Source organism: Electrophorus electricus, chromosome 10 (assembly GCF_013358815.1).
Source record: "Electrophorus electricus isolate fEleEle1 chromosome 10, fEleEle1.pri, whole genome shotgun sequence".
In the NCBI taxonomy this organism is placed as follows: domain Eukaryota; kingdom Metazoa; phylum Chordata; class Actinopteri; order Gymnotiformes; family Gymnotidae; genus Electrophorus; species Electrophorus electricus.
Window position 1 is genome coordinate 22,043,911 of NC_049544.1, and position 19,483 is coordinate 22,063,393.

Genomic DNA, 19,483 nt, shown 5'->3' on the forward strand with positions numbered 1-19,483 from the left:
ACATCCTTGTACATTTTATCAGTATACTCAATATATTTTGATTAAATGTTATTATGAAGTAAAAGTAGAAAATATCACTTTGTTCTTTATATTAGGTAAATTGGCTGAAAGTGCATGATTTGCTTATCTCTTTTGCCCTTAGAACATAATAGGCATAACTATACTCGCAAATTCGAGATTGAAAAAAAAACTTCCTATAGATTGCGTTTAGAAAAATACAAAACCGTTTTAGTTCTAAAACGGTCCTTTTGAACGCGGCCCAAGTCCGCCTCTACGGTCTGCGCCCCCTAGCGGTCACGTCTAAATAAGGTCTGTTGACCGGGAAAGTAAAGGAAAGATGGCGGCTGGACCCGAAGCGGCCAGCAGCGGTCACAGTGGTGGCCGCAGCTCTTCTGCCGCTTTGGAGGCATCGCTGGATCGCCGATTTCAAGGAGTTACAAACACAATGGAGTCAATTCAAGGACTTTCTTCTTGGTGTATTGAAAACAAGAAGTACCACAGCCTTATAGTTCGGTACTGGATGAAGTGGCTTAAAAAATGTGAGTTTCTGGTCTAGCTAAAATGGCTTATCTATTCTGTCTACTGCTCTTCTGCTAACAAAAATCCAAGTAGCTGCTCGGTCGACTGTCTGGGAAAGCACTTTCTGGTGATGACAATTTATGTAAATTGCAGCCCGCTTTTGCGGTTTTTTTTTTCTTGTCATTTCCCTCGTCTTTTCCTATAGCTAAGCTAAGCTAAAATAGGCTAAGCTAGCTGGCTAATGCTTACCTCACAGTGTTGCCTCGCGCCTGCAGTTGCCGAGATGGAACGTTATCACGTCACAGCAGTCGGTTGCTATCTTATCTTAGCTTAGCTTAGCTTAGCTTAGCTTAGCTTAGCTTCGCTTCGCTTAGCTTAGCTTATTTTAGTTTAGTTTATCTTAGCTTAGCTTATCTTGGCTTAGTTTATCTTAGCCAGGGTTAGCTTACTGTTGTTGTAGGCCGAGCTGTACTTTTGCAAGCATTTGCGTGTCGCCTCGCAAAGTTAAACTCGCCCAAATACGAACTACACTTGTGTACACATCTGACCCGACAGCTAACGTCCCTCAGCTCTGGCGGTTTGGTTTCTGAGGTAACTACGACTCGCCAGACAAAGATCCGCAGCCATATAGTGTGTTCAAGGGCGCTGATGGTGAAGTTTTTTGTGGACTGGGGCAGTTTGGTGGCCTGCCCCCAGTCACTGGGTAGCCGATGGTAACGTTTTTGTGGACTGGGGAAGTTTGGAGCCCTGCCCCCAGTCAGTGGGTGGCTACCAAGCCAAGTATCCTGGGCCTGACCGACGTTGAAAATGTGTTGTAGCGTTAAGATGTGCAAACGTATCTTAACGACATCTCTGCCCCACCACAAGACACCTCCAGCTAAGTGACTGATGTCAGAAAGTCCTCGCCTAGCGCAGCATCATCAAATGGCTCCGATTCCCCAACTAAGGCTTTTAGTAAATGTGGGTCTTAATGCCATTATGAAAGACATTTTCATACATAAGCACATTACTAAAAACAAAAGCCCTAAAATCCAATAAAGCTGGTGACATGCCCAGTCAAAGCAAAGTATCGACTGAAATCTGCGTCGGGGTGGGTGATGTTATCACAATCGTGATAAATTAAGTCACTTTTTTTAGCGTAGCGTTTGTATCAGAAGAGGCAAGTACTTAAGAACATTGCATGAACCACATGTTTAATAAGAAAAGAGATGCTTTTAAAAGGCCAGATCCTGTAAACAACTATGTCTGTTACAGTTATGTTATCTGTTGTTTTCCGGCTGCTGCTGTTGTAGAGGTTATTGTTGTAAACTATTGTGCTGCATTGAGTTATGCAACTTGTCAGCAGACATCAGAAAATATCATAAATTTGTTATGTAATCTATTGCAGTGCACAGGAAATATCCCTGCTTCTCTGTTCATATAGTCTAAAAGGATACATTCCTATGATAGCATTTTACAATGACATGTTTACATTTATGGACGACTCACTAAAGGTTAGTTAGTCTCATAGTCCTAATATGCTGAAAGTGTTTGCCAGTAAAGGGCCCTTTACCCAGAAAACCACATACTGCAGTCAGTTTTGTCATGGTTTAAAAAAAGGTTGTTTTGTTGTTTTTTTCACCTTCTGGTAAAGTAAAATTAGGCTACATACATTTTTTATGTCTTTTTGTTTTTATTCTTTGTCATTAATCACTCACTTCAGTGCTCACTGCTGGTTGATTGTGGATTTATGAATCTTTTGCTATTGTTTAAAACAATACTTTGAACTTAAAGGGCAGTGTTGATCAGTGTACTTCACCATGAGGAGAGAGATTTTATTATTTTGCGAGGCTGTGGATATTTCTGTAGGATAACTTGCTTGACTTGGTGCCGTTTTGGCTTGTTCTGTTTATCAGGTGTGTTGAGCTGGTACATTTGCCAACCAGAGGGTCACAGTGCCCATCTAATGACCGTACGTGATCGCTCCCATGCGGCCCATATATGAAGTCAGTTACTCCTGTTTCTGTATCTGTGTTATCCATTGTATTTTAAAACATTTTACATGGGAAGGTTTATGTAGTAGTAGTATTCCCAGAGCAGGTGACATTTCCCCAGGTGAACTGAAGTCGGTCTATAGGTTGGCTGATGCTAGGCTTTAGTGGAATGGTGTGGTGGTGGATAGGGTTATATATCCTTCTGTTTAACTGAGCCATTGCACTGCATTGGGTTTGATTCTGGTCCCACTGTTATTCCTAGAATGGGAACTGTAGAGCTCTACTGTACTTCGTGTAAGCTATAGAAATAAATAATTCCTTGAATGTATTCTATAGAAAAAACCATTTGTTCTAGTTTAATTTCCAGAATGTAGTCTATAGAAAAAAACTAAATTTGTCATTTGTTGTCTTTTTGTTGCTCTTCCCGATGAAGTATTTTGCCACTTTGTAAAATGAGTCGAGATTTTATTTCCCTCAAATGCACATTGAGCTACAAGGCTCTTCCCTTTTGGTAAACTACAGTGTATAAAAAAAGATTTTGGCTATGGTGGATGATTTATGTTGTGCTTTGGGGTATATTGGGTTTTGCATAGTGTTGAAGCAGTAAAGCAGAGGTGAGGCCATGCCCTGGGACACACCGGAGGGGGCGTCTGCCCCGCATGACCCCATTCTGTTGGCTCGGTGTATTACAGATTCGCTATGTTGCTGACGTCTTTTACAGCAGGGCCTCGTCCATGGCTGTGCACATAGACCGGCAGTGTCAGTCACCAGCCCCTTCAGCTCTGTGGCGTTGCACACACAAATTGAATAACAGAGAAACGAGTTTCCTTTAAGACAACCCAGCACTCCATTCCCTGAGATGCCTTAAAGTGGAAACCTTATATTCCAAGACACCTTAGGTAATCCAGGAAAGGTTTACCTTAAGTCAAAACCTTAAGTCAAGGTTTTTACATAATGTGTATGTACATATAAAATGGCTCTAGTTTCTGTAGAGCAGTAACGAAAATTAAGGTTGCGTTTATATTTGTAGTTTGGCCCAAAGCAGAAAATTATACAGTTTTGTTTTTTAGTCCTGATTCGCTTAGTGTTCACACTGACAAATTTACCATCAGACTAAAATATATAAACAAAGGTTTTTATGATATATATTGCAACAATAACTACGATAATACCAGCCAAACTAGAAAAGTGTTCTACACTGTGTTGAATGTGCATGTAGGGTTTGTGAATGTGGGGCTTGTGCCTGAGGGGGGTGTTAGTTTGTGTGTGTGTGGGGCTTGTGCCTGGGGGGGTGGTAGTTTTTTTTGGGGGGGGGGGGGGGGGGGGTTGTGCATGTGAGGTGGTAGTTTTTCCCTGTTGAAGTTCAGGAAGAGGTGGCAGAATGCATTAAGGAGGCAAAACTGAGGAATTGCTCATCTGCATTTTGAATACGTGGGTGTTTTTGTGCATTTAACTGTATAGATAATCCAACCCTTTGGACCATTTAGTGTTTTTGGTCTGTGCTGTGGTGGTGGTGTATTTTAGATATAATTGGCCTGAATTGTGTCATGATTGTAGCTGGGAAGTGGTGTGTGTGCCTCTGACTGTTTAAGATCTTCCTCTGCCTTTAGTTGTGGATGCTTTAGTAGCTCTACACTGCCAACTACTGGACATGAGCAGGACTGTTTTGTTCTCTCTTTTTTGGCATGAGGTGAACATTTCTTTAGTGCCCTTTTCACAGTGTTCCTGGATTATTCTTTGTGGAAAATGTAAACATTTTAAAGGACTTGAAGAAAGAAACAGGTTGCCAAGGTTTCTGGCAAACCCAGGCCACCTGGACCCATTTGCATGTATAACAATGCTTAACCTTCAGGAAAAGGCAGGGTTGTTATTTATTGATTTCATATTGAAATAACGCCTTAATAAGAATTCAGTACTTGGGTTACAGGAGCGTACATTTGTCTACTTTAATTTCCTTTTCAGATGGCTTGTCCACAGTCATGTTTACACTGAAACTGTTAACGAGTCTGTGTGTGTGTGTGTTTTTCACAGGTCCAGGTTATACCACAAGAAGCCCACATCCCCTAATTAACTAAAAAGCCCTGCCTGAGCTGCTGATAGCAGTAATTAGTTTTTGATAAGAGTAATTTGTTTTGCCTCATGCTTTAATTGTGATTGTTAAATGTGACTAGCAGTCACGAGTGCACATCGGCGTGTGTGTGTATGTGCACGCGTTTCTAGTGAGGAGACGTAGCATTTCCAACGGTCATCACCGCTATGCACTGTGTTTAGACAGGAAAACACACCAGCTTCATTCTAAATGCCAAAGTCTTTCCTTTCTGTTTCCTCCTCTCACTGTGTTGCAGCAGTGCGTTCAACATCCCCTCATACATTCCGTTTGGTGGAACCCCTGCCGCCATCTCAAGGGCCGTCCCATTACTGTGTTAACGGAAGTCAAGGCTGTTGGACAAGCCTTTGGAAGGGTGTGTGGGAACGGGTGTACTCAAATGTTGCACTTCCATTTCAACAGTGTAAACGATGACGAAGCAGAAGACCCAAAAAATCTTCACCTAAGTTAAAAGTTCATGGCCCGGGCATTTATTTAGCTAGCTTATCAGCTCAGTGCAGCTATCGTGGAGCCAGTTGTTATAAACGATAGAACAATGAAAACACCACTCTATGTTCAGGCTTTGGATCTTTCAGTGGAAATGTTGCCTTCTCATCAATATGACATTAGACAGTGTCTTCCTGGACAGGTTAGAGAAACAATATAATGAGTCCGGCAATTCCTGTGCTATGAACTGACACGGAGGCGAGGGTAAAAAAGGAAAAGTAAAGTTTATTCAAAGACTCAGCCTGAGGGCGTCTCCGTTACACGCGCACGCACACACAAGCGTCTGTAAGGGAGAGGGTCACTTCCCCCTCCCTCAGCCCACCCGCAGATGGAAAAAAGAACAACTTCCTACTAGGAGTTGTTTTGTCCCGCACCGATCTTCCCAGCACCAGCGTCAAGAACTTGGGTGGGTCAGACAATGGACAAGGTCGGGGTCAGAGAGATGAGAGGACGCGCCTGTAACACCTTAACTTGCTGCACAAACTGTTCGAGGTTGATTGACTATACATTTTCTATTACAGTCTGTAGCAAACAGACGAAGCACCAAAGGAATCACCTCAGTGGAACGTACGTTTGTGTTTAACTGCCGAGGGTGAGTGCGTTCTGCCCCCTTCGTCCTCTCCTCCCCCTGCGTGATGCTGGCACTGTGCCCCGGCGAGGTCATGTTGAAAAGACCGTCGAAAAGGGGCCCCCGAGACATCAGCCTCCTGCTTCCCCTGCGGCCATAGTAAGCTGCTGAGCTCAGTGGGTCGACAGACCGAGCGTACAAAACCAGAGTGGGCCCCCCGCAACCCATTCATCTGGCAGCGTGCTGTCACAGATGGGACCTTGTCGGCTCTCGGGTGAAGGTGCCGCGAAGGCTACGAGCTGTGAGCCATTCAGACACGTCACTTCTGACCTCTTAAAGACAGGAGTGATGAGGTGCATTTTAAATTACATTTAGGGTGTGACATCACCTTTCGTGACGTGGGCTGCACTGTACAGCCGAATTGGCTTTTGGGAAGGGTGTGCCACACAGAAAGCGGGTTTTCAGAAGGAGTTTCTCCTCTGGAGAGTGGCTTATGCCAGGGGTGCCAGCACAAAACGCAGGTCATGTGATGGCCACCTGAGCATGCTGTCTGGATGGATGAAGTCAACTCTCGGATGTCTGAGATACGATCATGAAAATTGAAAGCGGTTTCTGTTGGAGTGTGAGTGACTGAGGTAGAAAGGTGTGGGTGGGGACACAGGCAGCTTAGGGACTATGGAGCCAAACCCATCTGATCCCTGTAGAAGATGGTATGATCAGAGGGACCACAAGCACCCCGCTGCCAAGCAGAGGCCTGAGCCCAGAGCAGGGTTGGGTATCGTTTGGGGTTTTTTTCCGATACCAGTGCTAAAATGAAACTTTCAAACAGTGTCTGAACTGCTACTTCATAAAAGTTATGTTTCTAAGGCAAATTTGTACTTCAAAGTGAACAATATATTAACACTTTAAATATATATAAATATAAATAAATACAAAACACCTCACAAATTTACATAAGCACTAGTGTTGGAATCCTTTTTGGTGAAATATAAGCACTCTTTAGACCATTTAGCTTCAGACATTTTCACTGTGTTTAAGCTGCCAGTACCTAGATAATGGTTGGGGTCTGCTGCTCTCAGAGTTAGCGTGATGGGGACTAGCATGATGGGGGACAAGCGATGGCTGTGTGACACGCAGTAATACTTCTTATGCCTGTAGCATCTGTTCTGGAGCACCAGAGAGCAAATATTTGAATCAGCAGCTGAGGAGTATTTCAGCGGAATATCTCATTTACAGCAATTACATGTTTGGAGTCCAAATTTCTTTATCTTAGAACAAAGGCAGTGACCTGGATGAGCTTTGAGAGGTTGAGAGAGATTTGTGGACTTGTATCTTATTTACAAAGACTGTTATCAGTGCTGTTGACTTGATATTAGCATTGTTGGTAACTTTTGTTCTAAAGAAGCAAAATTATGAGTCCAAACACGCATGTACCAATTGACTGCATATAGGATTAAGTAAGTAAATCTGAATTTCAGTTTGATCTGGTATGTACCAGTCATATATGAACTGGTGCCATATTGGTACTGGATTTCGGTACCCAACCCTACTCCAGGGCCCAAAGATGCTGAATGTGAGGGGTTTTATTAGACAGTGTTGAGGAGGAAGGGGATTTTTGTGTGTAGCAGTTTGCGATGCATTATATGAGCCCAAATATAGTGTGCTGCGTTGTGTGTTGTAAATTCACCATGCCTTGTTGCAGATTCTAAAGAACGTGGTGTAAGATTAGTTTGCATTCTTTGGGCCAAGGTTGTTTACATTTCTTGGATAAAGTGAAGGTCATTAAATTTGAGTGCGACTGAATTTGAGGAATCTAATGGGTTGCAGGCTGACGTGCACTAGAATGGTTCAGCATACCAGCAGGGGTCTCAAGAGACCGTTTACTCTGAAATCTCACATCACACACACCGTGACGATCAGTAATTTGCACGTGGCCTGCCACAAAATAAGTGCGTTCTCTTTTATGAAACATTTATTTACTTTTAAAAAACTTGTGTGTGTGTGTGTGTGTGTGTGTGTGTTTGTCTGTCTGCATGTTCTATGTATTATGTAGCATCAGGCACAGACATAGAGAACAGCTGTAGTTCAGACATCAAGTGGGGTTTGCTAGAATTTAAACCAATTCAAATCCAAAGCCACAATAGTTCTCACGGTGTATGTAGGTGTTTAGTGGCATTTCCTCTGATTCTACATGGCCTTCCTCCATTTATGTATCTTTCTTGCGACAGCCTTTTTAAGTGGCTGTCATCCTGATTGGACACTTGTGCGCATGTTTAAAAAGCTACGAGTGTGTCTGTAGAGGCGTCTCAGAATCCGAGGAGTGTTAGGCCGACGCGTTTGGGGAGTGCGTGTTTATTAGACACAACTCCTTATGTGATTACAGATCTTAGCTTTGCCGTTCAATTGAAGAAGGGTATCAAACGCTTGTCCGGTTTCTCTGCAACTAAACAGCGGGAGCAGCTGAACTCGAGTAATATTGTGCCATGTTGGGTACCTAGCGTTCCTCGCAGCGTGGGTCAGTTTCACTCTGGCCATTTCTTAAACCGCATCCGCTTTTGACTCTGATGTCAGCTTCCACACGTGTAGTGTTTTGAAGGACCGGTTCACTGAACAGTGTTATGCTACATATTCATGTTACCGACCTTCCAATATTGTCATTTCAGAAAAAATACTGTTGGCTGCTCTTATCCATGTCACAAGGATTTCTCAAGGGCTCAGACACTGTATAAAGTAACATGATTTTATTGGTTTGTTTGTCCTTGTTGTTTGCTGTATTTCACTCACATGCAGGCAGGTCCACAAGTTGACATCCAGTAACAGCTCAAACACATTAAACCCTTTGGCTCTTAATCCTTTACAATTTTATGTAGCTTTGCATTTAACAAGTGTTTGTGTATGTTCCATTATTCCTAATACATGCAGGTGCCCAACATGTATCAGCAGCAATTGTATTTTCTGCCAATAAATGGTCAATTAATTAATATAATTGCTGGTCTTTTATAAGAATTTCAGCCAATAATCAAAATTGATAACAGTGTACTGTTTTTTCTAATATATACATTGTTTCTGCATGTGCCTCTTACAAGTTCATTATCTGTGTTGGGTACTTTTTCCTTCCGTCATGTATAAGGTGTGTGTGTGTGTGTGTGTGTGTGTGTGTGTGTGTGTGTGTGTGTGTGTGTGTGTGTGTGTGTGTGTGTGTGTGTGTGTGTTGGAGAGAGAAAATGTGGTTAGAAGTGTTACACATTTGTTGTGCAAATAGAGAGTTGATGATGATGTGTGTCTGTGTGTGAGCCTAAGTTGGTTTTCCAAACAGTAAAGACATATATTATGTTACAATGTTGACAGATTTCCATTCCATCTTTGTTAGTTTTTGCTTGTCTTGTAGAAAATATGATTGATTTTGACATGGTATTAAACCCACTAGTCTGTGAGGTGCCTAGACTTGCACTCTGCAGGATTCATCTCCCACTGTGTTTTGGCTCGTTCACACAGGGAGACTGTAGGCTAAACTGGTCACTGTGATATGATCATCATTAAATGAATGCTGTAGTAATGTAATGCAGTACTTTAATGTAGGTGGTTTATTTGACTTGTGCACAAAACCAGCTCACACCACATCTAACCAGAACACCAGAGTGACACCCTCCCCCCAGCTGGATGGAGGAATATAAAGGAAACTGTTCAACACCTTAGTCCCATTGCCTGCAGCTCCTTACTGTACCCTGAGTGTGTGCGTGAGTGAAGTTTACAACATCATCCTCACCCTCCTCTTCCTTTCTGCTTAGCGGACGCCAACCACAGGCTGAATCTCTTCTACCTCGCCAACGATGTCATTCAGAACTGCAAGAGGAAGAATGCTATCGCATACCGCTCCACGTTCGCCGACATCCTACCAGACGCCGCCCTGCTGGTCAGGTCAGTAGCCCACCTTCTGCACGCGTGTGCACGTGCATCCATGTACATTAGATGACGACAATCATTTTTCATCTTTTTTTCTAAATTTCTAAGCTTGTATTTCCCATGTGTTTTTCTGTGTTTGTGTGTTTTTGCAGGGATGCTAAAGTACGCAAGTCAGTGGAGAGGATCTTTAACATTTGGCAGGAGAGGAGCGTTTATCCAGAGGAGCTGATCACAGAGCTGAAGACTGCTCTGCAGAAGAAAGAGCAGGCACCCCCTACTGGTAACTGTTTCTCTGCCTTCTGCAGAACCAGCACACACACTCATCACTGCACACACATCCTCACTGATCATAACAGACTGGATGAGTTAGAAAGATTAACAGGATACAGTGTTCTGAAGGGAAATCTCTTCGTCCGCATTTTTTAATGAACTGGAAGTGTTGGTCTTTTTTTGGAGTGAGTTGGTTTTTCTTGGCAGCGTATAGAGCCCTTAGAGAGAACGGAGAGCATCACCACAGTATGAACATAAAAGCATAGTTTCTGATTATGTACTTTCACTGTAAATAGTGTAGAATGCTGAGAGGGACTGTGCAACCTTTTCCTCTTAAACGTTATTTTATCTCCTGTTTCTTTCTGTCCCTCACCTTCAGTCAACCCCAAAACTGCTCTGAAGTCCAAGATCGTGGCCGAATTCGCTGTAAGTGTCTCGGCCGGGCCCGTCGCTCGGCCCGTCGCTATCGTGCTCGCTTCTGCTCTCCAGCTTATGTTGAGTGAACTTTTCCCTCCCTCCCACCCCCCTCAGCCCCATGCGCTGATGGAGCGCCTGGGGACATACAAGCGCTCTCTGGAGGAGACCGACCTGAGGGAGAAGCAGTTGGCCGCACTCCGGGTGGACGTGTGCAGCACCGAGGCTCTTAAGAGGCTCAAAGGTGATTGGCTGGGTCCTCTGCTCCATGTGAGAGTCTCAGGGTAGCAGTTATTGGAGAATGCTGAACTGAATAACTCTCTCTGTCTTTTAGATAAGGCTGGAGGGAACAAGTTCTCGAAAGACTTTGAGGAGGGCAGCGGGAAGCTCCAGGAGTTTGTAAAGATCCTGGAGGCGCAGATGCAAGCAGGGCCCCCCCTGCTGGACGCTCTGGGCAATGCAGACGTCTTCTACGAAATGCAGTACAAGGAAGTCAAGATCGTGGCCAACGTGAGTCAGCTGTTATGCAGATGGATCACATTTAGCTGTTAACTTGGCAGGTCTTCCCAGCCCCACTTCCTGCGCAGTTTGGAGTCGTTGGCATCTGCCGTAGCCAAAGCCCATAAAAAAATGGAAGCAATAACACACTGTAAGAGAAAACATTGTTGCTTGGGGAGCTAACTGATTTATTAGCTAATTAGTAACTATCCCACTGCTAAGAAAAACAAACTTCCACTCTCTGCTATATTCAACTTTGTTTTTTTTTTCCTGACAACAACAAAGTGAAGAAACATGTACAAGAATCCAGTTGAAGTTGTACAACGTTTTTATTTTACGCCGTCTCCGCACTGACCCAAAATGGCTGGCCACAATTAACAGCTTTAAAGTCTACAGCCTGCCGCACAAGGACAGTCGGGTCGGCATCGCACGTTCGGGCGTTTTGACCTCGACACTAAGTGCTTCTGTGTTTCACTCTGTTCAGGCCTACAAGACCTTCGCCAACCGGGTGTTGAACCTGAAGCGCAAGCTGGACTCCCTGAAGTCCACGCTACCCGGCGCCGAGGACTCGCCCATCCCCTCCCCCTCGGAGGATGCGCCCTCGCCCACAGGCTCCGAGTCGCCCTTCCACAGCCTGGGGACGAGGGGCAGCCAGGCGGCAACAGACCAGGAGGCTGCGAGGGCGGCCGAGCAGAAGGACAACCGCGCCGTGGAGGACATGGACCTGTCCGAGGAGGACGAGACCACCACCTCGGGGATCATCGGTGAGGAGAACGCCGCAATGGCGGAGATTCGGTTTCGGTGTTCTGGGTTTGGCTTCGAGAAGTTTTTACCTGTTGGGTGCATGTATGAGTTCTTATTGCTGATGTTACTGTAATTGCAAGGTTAAGTTAACTCTATGGATTAAGAAGCTTAGACTCTCGCTGACCAATACTATGCCCTCTTGGTGGCCAGTTGGGGTTTTTTGGCATATTAAGTGACAATCAGACACACTATCGCAATGTGATTGGTGCGTTGAATTAACAGGTATTGACTAATGATATTAATAACATTTATACTTTCTTTTAAAGCTATGCGATTAAACGTGTACCTTCATTTAAAGCTAAACACTCTTTCAAATGTTTGTAATATTTTACTATTAATATTTTGTACATCAAAAGAAAGTAGTTAGCAGCAACCTCTAGTGACTAAAATAATTCCAATAAGGAAACAGCACCAGTACGAATTCTCTTCAACCAGTGAACGCTCTTCAGTTGTGCTATCAGAACTAGCTGCTGTAAGAATGTGTCTTGCGCTTTTCTTTATGCAGTTGAAGAAAAAAAGGAAAAAACATGTCCTGCAGCTGTTTCCAAGGCAACACACGTAACAGTGACCAAGTCCCCACACATCATGGCCTCCCCTACTGTAGCCGCTCCCACAAAGGCAGCGTCTGAGCCTGCAGCCAATCTGACCCTTCCCTCATCATCTGCTCCCGCGCCCACCACACCTGGCCCTGTGGGTACGGCAAGCTCTGCCCCTCTGCAGGTGAATTTGGCCAACGTGGACCTGGGCAAGATCAGCTCCATCCTGAACAGCATCACTAGTGTGATGAAGAACACGGGTAAGCACCACACTAAATACTACCCTAAATACCACACAAAACTACACTATATACCACACTAAATATCGCACGAACTACACTATATACCACACTAAATTACACACTAAATACCACACAAACTACACTACATGCCACACTAAATTCCACACAAACTACACTATATAACACAGTAAATTCCGCAGTAAATACCACACCAACCACACTAAATGCTGTGTGACCCACACTAAATGCACTAAAGCCACTTCATCATAGAGATCTCTCTCCGACTCTGGCTACCCTGTTTTGTATCCGTCAAACGTCAAGCAGACGTCAGACAGCCCTGTTGCATTAGGGGCCTCGAGTGGGTCCAGCTCTGAGGGCGTCACAGAGGCCCCGCAGTTCTGCGAACTGGTCAGCCTGGACACCTGCCGTGTGGGCAGGACGGCAGCACCCTTGCCGCTCTGCTCATCGCCCAGCAGCCCCTGGCGCGTTAGCCGTGAGCTAGCCGTGAGCTAGCCATGAGCGAGCCATACAGGCCGGGCTAGGTGGAACACAGCCACGCCCGTCGCTATGCTGTAAGGTGTGTGACGCAGCGACAAAGAGTCACTTCGCTTTCTCACGCTAGTTAGAGGTGTGCGCCAGCTGCTGCCTCGAACGTCTGTTCTGCACCGTCGGGTGGAGTGACCTGCTGTCAATCGTAGACTCGAGGCCCATGTCTTCAAGAAGCACTGGAATGAAGGTTCTAGCTGAGTGGTACTGTTCCACTTTCACCTACTCTACTACCAGAAGGGTTTCTCGCGTGCATACAGCTGAGTGCTTTTGCACATCGCTCTGGAAGTATCTGCTAAGCACCGGGAATGTAAACGGCCAGGTGACGCACCTTCTGTGGTTCCCAGTTTCTGAGGCATTCTGATGGTGAGATACCACGCAGAGGTTTGCATCATTGGCTTTTACGTGGAAACGTTTAACACTGAGCGGTTGTTTTTGTGTCCAGGTTGTGTTTCTTTACGACTCATGCTGTTCATAGTATGTTTAGTGCTTGTGCCTCCACCCCTGGTTTTCTACAGGTGTGAGTCCTGTGTCCCGCCCCTCGCCAGGAACGCCCACCACACCGTCTAGCCACACCCCCTCATCAAAAGCTCCTCTCACGGCTCCCAGTGGAGCTCCTGTGTCCAACCCGCTGGCTAGCATACTGTCCAGAGTGGACATTTCCCCCGAGGGCCTACTCAGTGCACTCACGAAGACACAGCCACACGGTCCTGGCCTGCAGGGTGAGACAGACACACACACACACACACACACACACACACACACACACACACACACACACACACACACACACAAACATACTAACACACAGTATGTAGAGGTTTTATTTATCAGTTTAACTATTACTATTAGTACTGGGATTTTCTTATAACTGAGATTCAATGGATAAAAAATGGTGGTAGGTCAGTTGCTAAGGTACTTGGCACATTAATTTCTAATCACAAGGTAATCGCGAGGTTGCCAGTTCAAGCCCCTGTTGGGCCCCTGAGCAAGGCCCTTAACCGTCAGTTGGTAAAATTTGCCCAGTTGTTGTCATAATTTTTCATTGCTTTGGATAAAAACCTCAGCTAAACACCATAAACTTGAAATGCTAGTCAGAGCAGTGCCTTGCTTCTAAACATGATTTTTATATAGTTACATATAGTTAACTTTTTTTTTTTTTCTGCACAACTCTCTTGGATGATCTCTCTCGCTCTCTCTCTCTCTCTCGCGCTCTCTCTCAGGTTTGTCTTCTTTGCTCTCATCTGCCCGTGTGGGTTCTCTCACCTCACCAAATGCCCCATCTTCTTCCACCTCAACAACTTCAGCTGTCACCACGGCGACGGCAACTGCAACCCCTACCACCACCACCGCTCCAACCACCCCAAAGATTCCCAAACCTTCTGGCAACAACTTCAAACGTGAGTCAGAGCGAGAGAGAGGACTGGAGTGGGAGAAGGTGAAGGAGAGGGAGAGGGAGCGAGAGAGGGAGCGAGAGAGGGAGAGGGAGAGGGAGCGAGAGAGGGAGCGAGAGAGGGAGCGGGAGCGAGAGCGGGAGAGGCAGGAGAGGGAGAGAGAGAGGGAGGCGCCAGCCATGCCCAGCCTGGAGTCCAAGATCAACAGCTTCCTACAGGGGAACCCCTGCTTCAGCGTCCTGGGCCTTGGCCTGGATGACGGCGGCAGTAACAGCCCTCTGCTGGTAGGGGGCGACGCGGCCGATGGCACCCCGGTCCGAGACGAGAGCGGCGGCACCCCAACGCAGGACGAGATCATGGATGCGCCCTGCGTCCTCGGTGATCCCCCGAAGGCGGGCCGCCCGGGCGCCCTCTCGCCTACGGCCTACCGCAGCGATCCCTGGGACAGCGCCATTGCAGCGCGGGACGCTGCTGGCGAGGATGAGAGGAAGGACCGGGACTACCGTACGCCGTCCTCATCCTCACGCGCTCCGGCCTTCAGCCCAGGGGGCAAGGGTAAGAGTGCAGCCAAACCCAGAGAGCAGGACGGGGCGAAGAGGAAGGGCGGGTCTAGCGCAGGCTCCGCCTCCTCCTCTGCAGCCTCTGTGCAGGACACAGGCGCGAAGGGTGGAGCCCCGCGCCGGCTGAGTGGTGGGTCTCAGAACGGAGGGAGAGAGAAGGAGGAGAGAGGGAAGAAGGGATCGAGGAAGGAGATGGTACCCGGAGACAGCGAACACTACCATCGCATCGAGACCGTGGTGACGGCTACCGCTGGCAGCGAAGGCACGCCCATAGAGACGCTCGGCTACAGCCGTATCCAGACCGTCGAGAGCATCCGCGTGATTGGCCGGGGTCTGAGGAGGGCAAGCGGAGTTGCTTCCAGAGCGGGCGGGGCCTGGTATGAAGAGGAGGAGTTTATGGAAGCCCCACCTCCACATCACTCTGGCAATCATGTGCCTGAGAGTTCTGAAGAGCTGGCTTTAGCGCCTCCCCCTGTACATCTGGTGCCCCCAGGGCAGTACCCACCTACCCCGTATACGAGCGAGGACCCCGCCCACCCAACACAGCCTCATGCTATCCCTCCACACCACCCCCCTCCTGCTCCTTTTTTCCCTGCCCCTCCAGTTCCACCCATGCCCCAGCCCCCACCCCCTCCTGTGGCTACACCCACAGCCCCACCCATGCCCCAGCCCCCAGCCCCTTCCAGAGACTTCCCTATTTCCCCTACCTCTGCTGTGATGGTGGGCGGGGTCCTAGTGCCCATCGACCGAGTCCTGCCCCACCCTCCTGCTAATCTGCGCCCCGAGGCTGGCGGTCGTGGGGGTGGGGCTAGCAGCACAGCCCCAAATCGGGGCAAATCCCATTCGCTGCTTAGAGACCCCCTTCGCCCGGGCACTCTCAAAGAGCAGTTCGCCCCTCGGCACGCTGCCCCTCTCCACCGCCCCGGTACCCCAGGAGTGCCGCCACCCCTCCTGGGTAGAGGGCGAGAGGGGCCAAGCCCCACTCCTCCCTCACCCTCCACCCCGACGACGCCCTCGTCACCTTCAGACCCCCGACCCCTGCTGCCCTCCCCGACACCAGCCACGGCACAGCGAGCGCGCCCGCCTCATTCGCCCCTCTCCGTGCCCCGCCTGCCCTCCCAGCACCCCCTCCTCCACTCTCCACAGAGCTCCTCCCCTCTCGCCCAGAGACCCTCCCCGCGAGGGCCCCTCCCACTGCCCCTGCCCTTGCCCCTCCCACGCCCCAACCTCTCCAGAGAGCCCCTGCTGCCAGGCGTCAAGCGCCCTGGTCCCGCCTTCAGAGGCGGACCCCTGCAGCCACCGAAGAGACCCTTCTTGCCCCCGCGTTACTAAAGTCACCATTAGGCTCAGGGTCACAGGAAGTGTAGAGCCGTCTCCATCCCCAGGCCACAATACAAGCTAAACTCACGCCACCCGCTCAGCGAAGCCTCTCTCAACCGCAGCCAAAACGTTCAGACAGGGCCCATACTAGGGGAGAGAAAACACGGAAGAAACGCGAAGACGGCCGCAGGAAGATGGAGGGAGTGAAGGAGATTTAAGGTGGTTATTCAGTTCGGTCCCGTTTCCTTTTGTGTGAGATGAATGCATGAAGAGTGCGTGTGCGCGTGTGTGTGTGAGCGCGCGCGCATGTGTGTGCACCCATGGGTGTGAGAGCAAACATGTAAAAACTGCTCTGCTTCCTTAGCTAGACCTCTGATTCTAAATGAAATAGAAAGTTTGCTTCTTGTAACCGGCCACGCTGTCCCGCTGTCGTCGCCTCCTGCTTTTAAGGGCAGCAGACAGAAAGCTGGGTTACTGCCTCCATGCGTACCAGGACAGTCTGCTTCTGCTTCACATCCAAACTGCTCACAGGCATAACCTTAGAATAAGCGTTGGCCAACCACGATCCCACCCAGTGTTACCCAGCCCTCGTCCAGCTCAGATGACCCTCAGGCTCGACTTCGGAGAAGCACCAGTCCGGGGCTTTGGAGGAAGTGAGCTAGCTGAATACAGTGGACACAGAGCTTCCCCACCCAAAAAACACACACACACACACACCCCTGAGAGTAGATTACCCGCCTTCTGTCCTGGTTTTGTTGTTGAATCTGAACCGAGCTCTCCTGTGTATCACTGGTAATAAAAATCCTGCACTGAGAACCACGCCTGATGGGAGCTGTAATGGGGGCTGGGCTTTCTTTACCCTACTGACGACAATGTTATCTTTTGGTTTGGTGTGGTTTTCCATTTTTGGTTTCTAGAAACGTGAAGACAGAATGTGTGACTAAAACTATTGCATTTTAAACTTGTTTTCTTCCTTATGATCTTTTTTTTTTGTTTGGGGTTTTTTTTTTTTTTTGTTTGGTTTTTTTTGGTTTTTTTGTTTTTTTTCTCGCAACCTTTCCTGGGACGGTGCAGGAACTGTGTGCTGTGGAGTGTGGTCTAGGAAAGAGCTGTGAGTGGTGTGTTAAACCAGGAGAGCTTTTGTCTCCGACCTCTGACCATCTCCGCAGGCATCCAGCCTGCGCAATTCGCCTCTTCTCCCTGACACGACGACATGTGTGTTCCACCACATGATTATTATTTGTAAATTGCCTCTAAAGGTCTTCGCAATGTCAGAAATTGGAACACAAAGGTTACGCAGAGGCACCTGCTGTTGAGAAAAGGCCCACCCAAGACTTCCTAGACCACCTGCACGACGCATTTTATGTACCAGTTCCCCGTTTTCCCATGAATGATACATTTCGAAGAGAAATGGAGAAACCCTTTAATCAATAGTCAGAATACAAATCAAGTCCTGAATTCTTTTTCCCATTATGATTGTATATGATTACGGTCCGTACATTATGTACATAGTTACAGACAGCATTCTACCATGCATTTGATATGTTTAGGATATGTTTGAAAAAATGTTTTGATTTGATTTTGATTTCTTTTAAGTCTTTTTTTTTCCTGTCACAAGGTTCTAGTGTTCTGATGAAACAGTATTTTGCTTAGTGCAAAGCCTAATGCTAAATGTCTGCTTTAAACCTTCTTATTGGTTTCACCAAACTGAAGAATGGGTAGGAATGCTAACATTACAAGAAACTGTACATTGTAGTAATTTTTGCATGTATGAGTAGTGAAACTAGTTGTTGTGATTTTTCGCCTCCCCATAACAGTGTGTGCTGAAATGTTCAAGATCTGAGGAACGTCATGGCGGTGTCTTCGTTTTTTCCCTCTCTGCATTCACATTTAGACAGGGCCTTCCACTTGAGCCTGGTTCCTCCCAACACTAACCCCGAGCTGCGCTCAGTGCTTCACACTTCAACACATCCATGGTGGCACTGGGTCCCAAGGTCCCAGAAGAGCATCCTCCACATCACAGAACAGCACGAAAGCAAATGATTAACCCCAGTTAGAGTACGTGCTGCTAGGCTTAAACAAGCATACCTGTGTGGCTGTAGAACACATGAGATTTATTTTAAAAGGTTGTCGACAAATACAGCTGTTTTAATGTGACACTAAACTGAACGCCCTCCAGCTTCATAAGCCACTGTTCTGTTCTGCACTACTTGCTGTGAATGTGCATATTATTGAGTTCACCCTTAATTCAGTGGGATACATGGGAAAATGTGCTTTTTTCACATTCAATTTGGGGCCTGGGTAGTTCACATTAATCTAGATGCAGTTCAAGAATAATTTGAGGTTTTTAATTTTGGGGAGTTTTTTTGTTTGTTTTTTTTGTTTACTGCTCTTTGTGCTGTATAAGACATGAAATTTTATATTTTCTAATCACTCTTGGCTCCACGTACACACCACCTGCCATCCTGTGTTTGCAAAAGCAGGACTGTTTGGTTTCCCTTAAGCCCGACTGCCTGGGGCCCGGTTCGTTCAAATAAGGACTGTTCTAAACACAAGACTACTTCTACACACAAAGCCTGTAAACATTTCCTTTCCAGCATGTAAGGCTAGGCTAGAAAAGTAAGTGTAAGTGTGTGTGTGTGTGTGTGTGTGTGTGTGTGTGTGTGTGTGTGAGAGAGAGAGAGAGAGAGAGAAGAATCACAGCACCACTAGAATACACAAGCTCCCTCTTTACGTGGGTCTGATACTGTAGTGTACACCAACACTGATTTTCAGTAAGTGGCAAACTTAGATTCAAGCCTGTGACTGCTGCAACCCTGGCTGAATTTATTGGATTTTAGTCTAATCCGACAGTCGTTTCACGTCAATACGCCGTGTGACCGTTTGACGTTAGCTCCTTTGTCGCCATCTTCCGGTCAACTGATATCATTACAAATGGTTCACTCGCAACTTCACTATAACTGATAAGTGTTCTTCCCGAAATCTGGTTTATAATTCACCTGCCAGAAGGAGAATTTGCTATATTTTACATTCCGCAGCCTAAAGGCCACCGTTAGCTTTGCAATCGTGTTTGTGCGGTCTTGTACTCGGATAAGATATTGGCTTTGAACGTGGGTGGTCCTTCCCTCGCTGAATAATTAGACCTCTGTTCTGAACTTTCATTTATGAATTTGGCTGGTTTTGTTTATGCATGAAATAGGCAGTTGGTTTTGGGGGTGTTTAAATTGGTAAATTTAGACATTACGCACGTGCAGGCTGCATTTGCATAGTTCTGCTGTCGGGTTATTAATCCAGTTCTAGTCGATGTTTACTATTCTCTTCTTGGCCTGTTCAAATATAACAG

The 19,483-nt window shown here is 46.9% G+C and overlaps 1 protein-coding gene across 1 annotated transcript; it reads left to right on the top strand.

Annotated features, from left to right (window-relative positions):
- The first annotated feature begins 337 nt into the window (after window positions 1-337).
- Window positions 338-17,992, top strand: rprd2b (regulation of nuclear pre-mRNA domain containing 2b). Its single transcript, XM_035530493.1, has 11 exons — window positions 338-539; window positions 9,442-9,571; window positions 9,709-9,836; window positions 10,206-10,252; window positions 10,358-10,484; window positions 10,575-10,750; window positions 11,223-11,502; window positions 12,048-12,338; window positions 13,385-13,588; window positions 14,090-14,360; window positions 14,427-17,992. Exons 1-11 carry the CDS (start codon window positions 338-340, stop codon window positions 16,150-16,152), a joined length of 3,582 nt encoding a protein of 1,193 aa, XP_035386386.1. The 3' UTR covers window positions 16,153-17,992.
- The last annotated feature ends 1,491 nt before the right edge of the window (window positions 17,993-19,483 follow it).

What these genes read in the sequence shown, in the direction of transcription:
- rprd2b (XM_035530493.1), top strand. Translation starts at nt 338, where the DNA reads ATGGCGGCTGGACCCGAAGCGGCCAGCAGCGGTCACAGTGGTGGCCGC. An exon ending in AAGTCAAGATCGTGGCCAAC is followed by an intron (nt 10,751 to 11,222) that starts GTGAGTCAGCTG and finishes CACTCTGTTCAG; the next exon opens with GCCTACAAGACCTTCGCCAA. An exon ending in CACCACCTCGGGGATCATCG is followed by an intron (nt 11,503 to 12,047) that starts GTGAGGAGAACG and finishes TTCTTTATGCAG; the next exon opens with TTGAAGAAAAAAAGGAAAAA.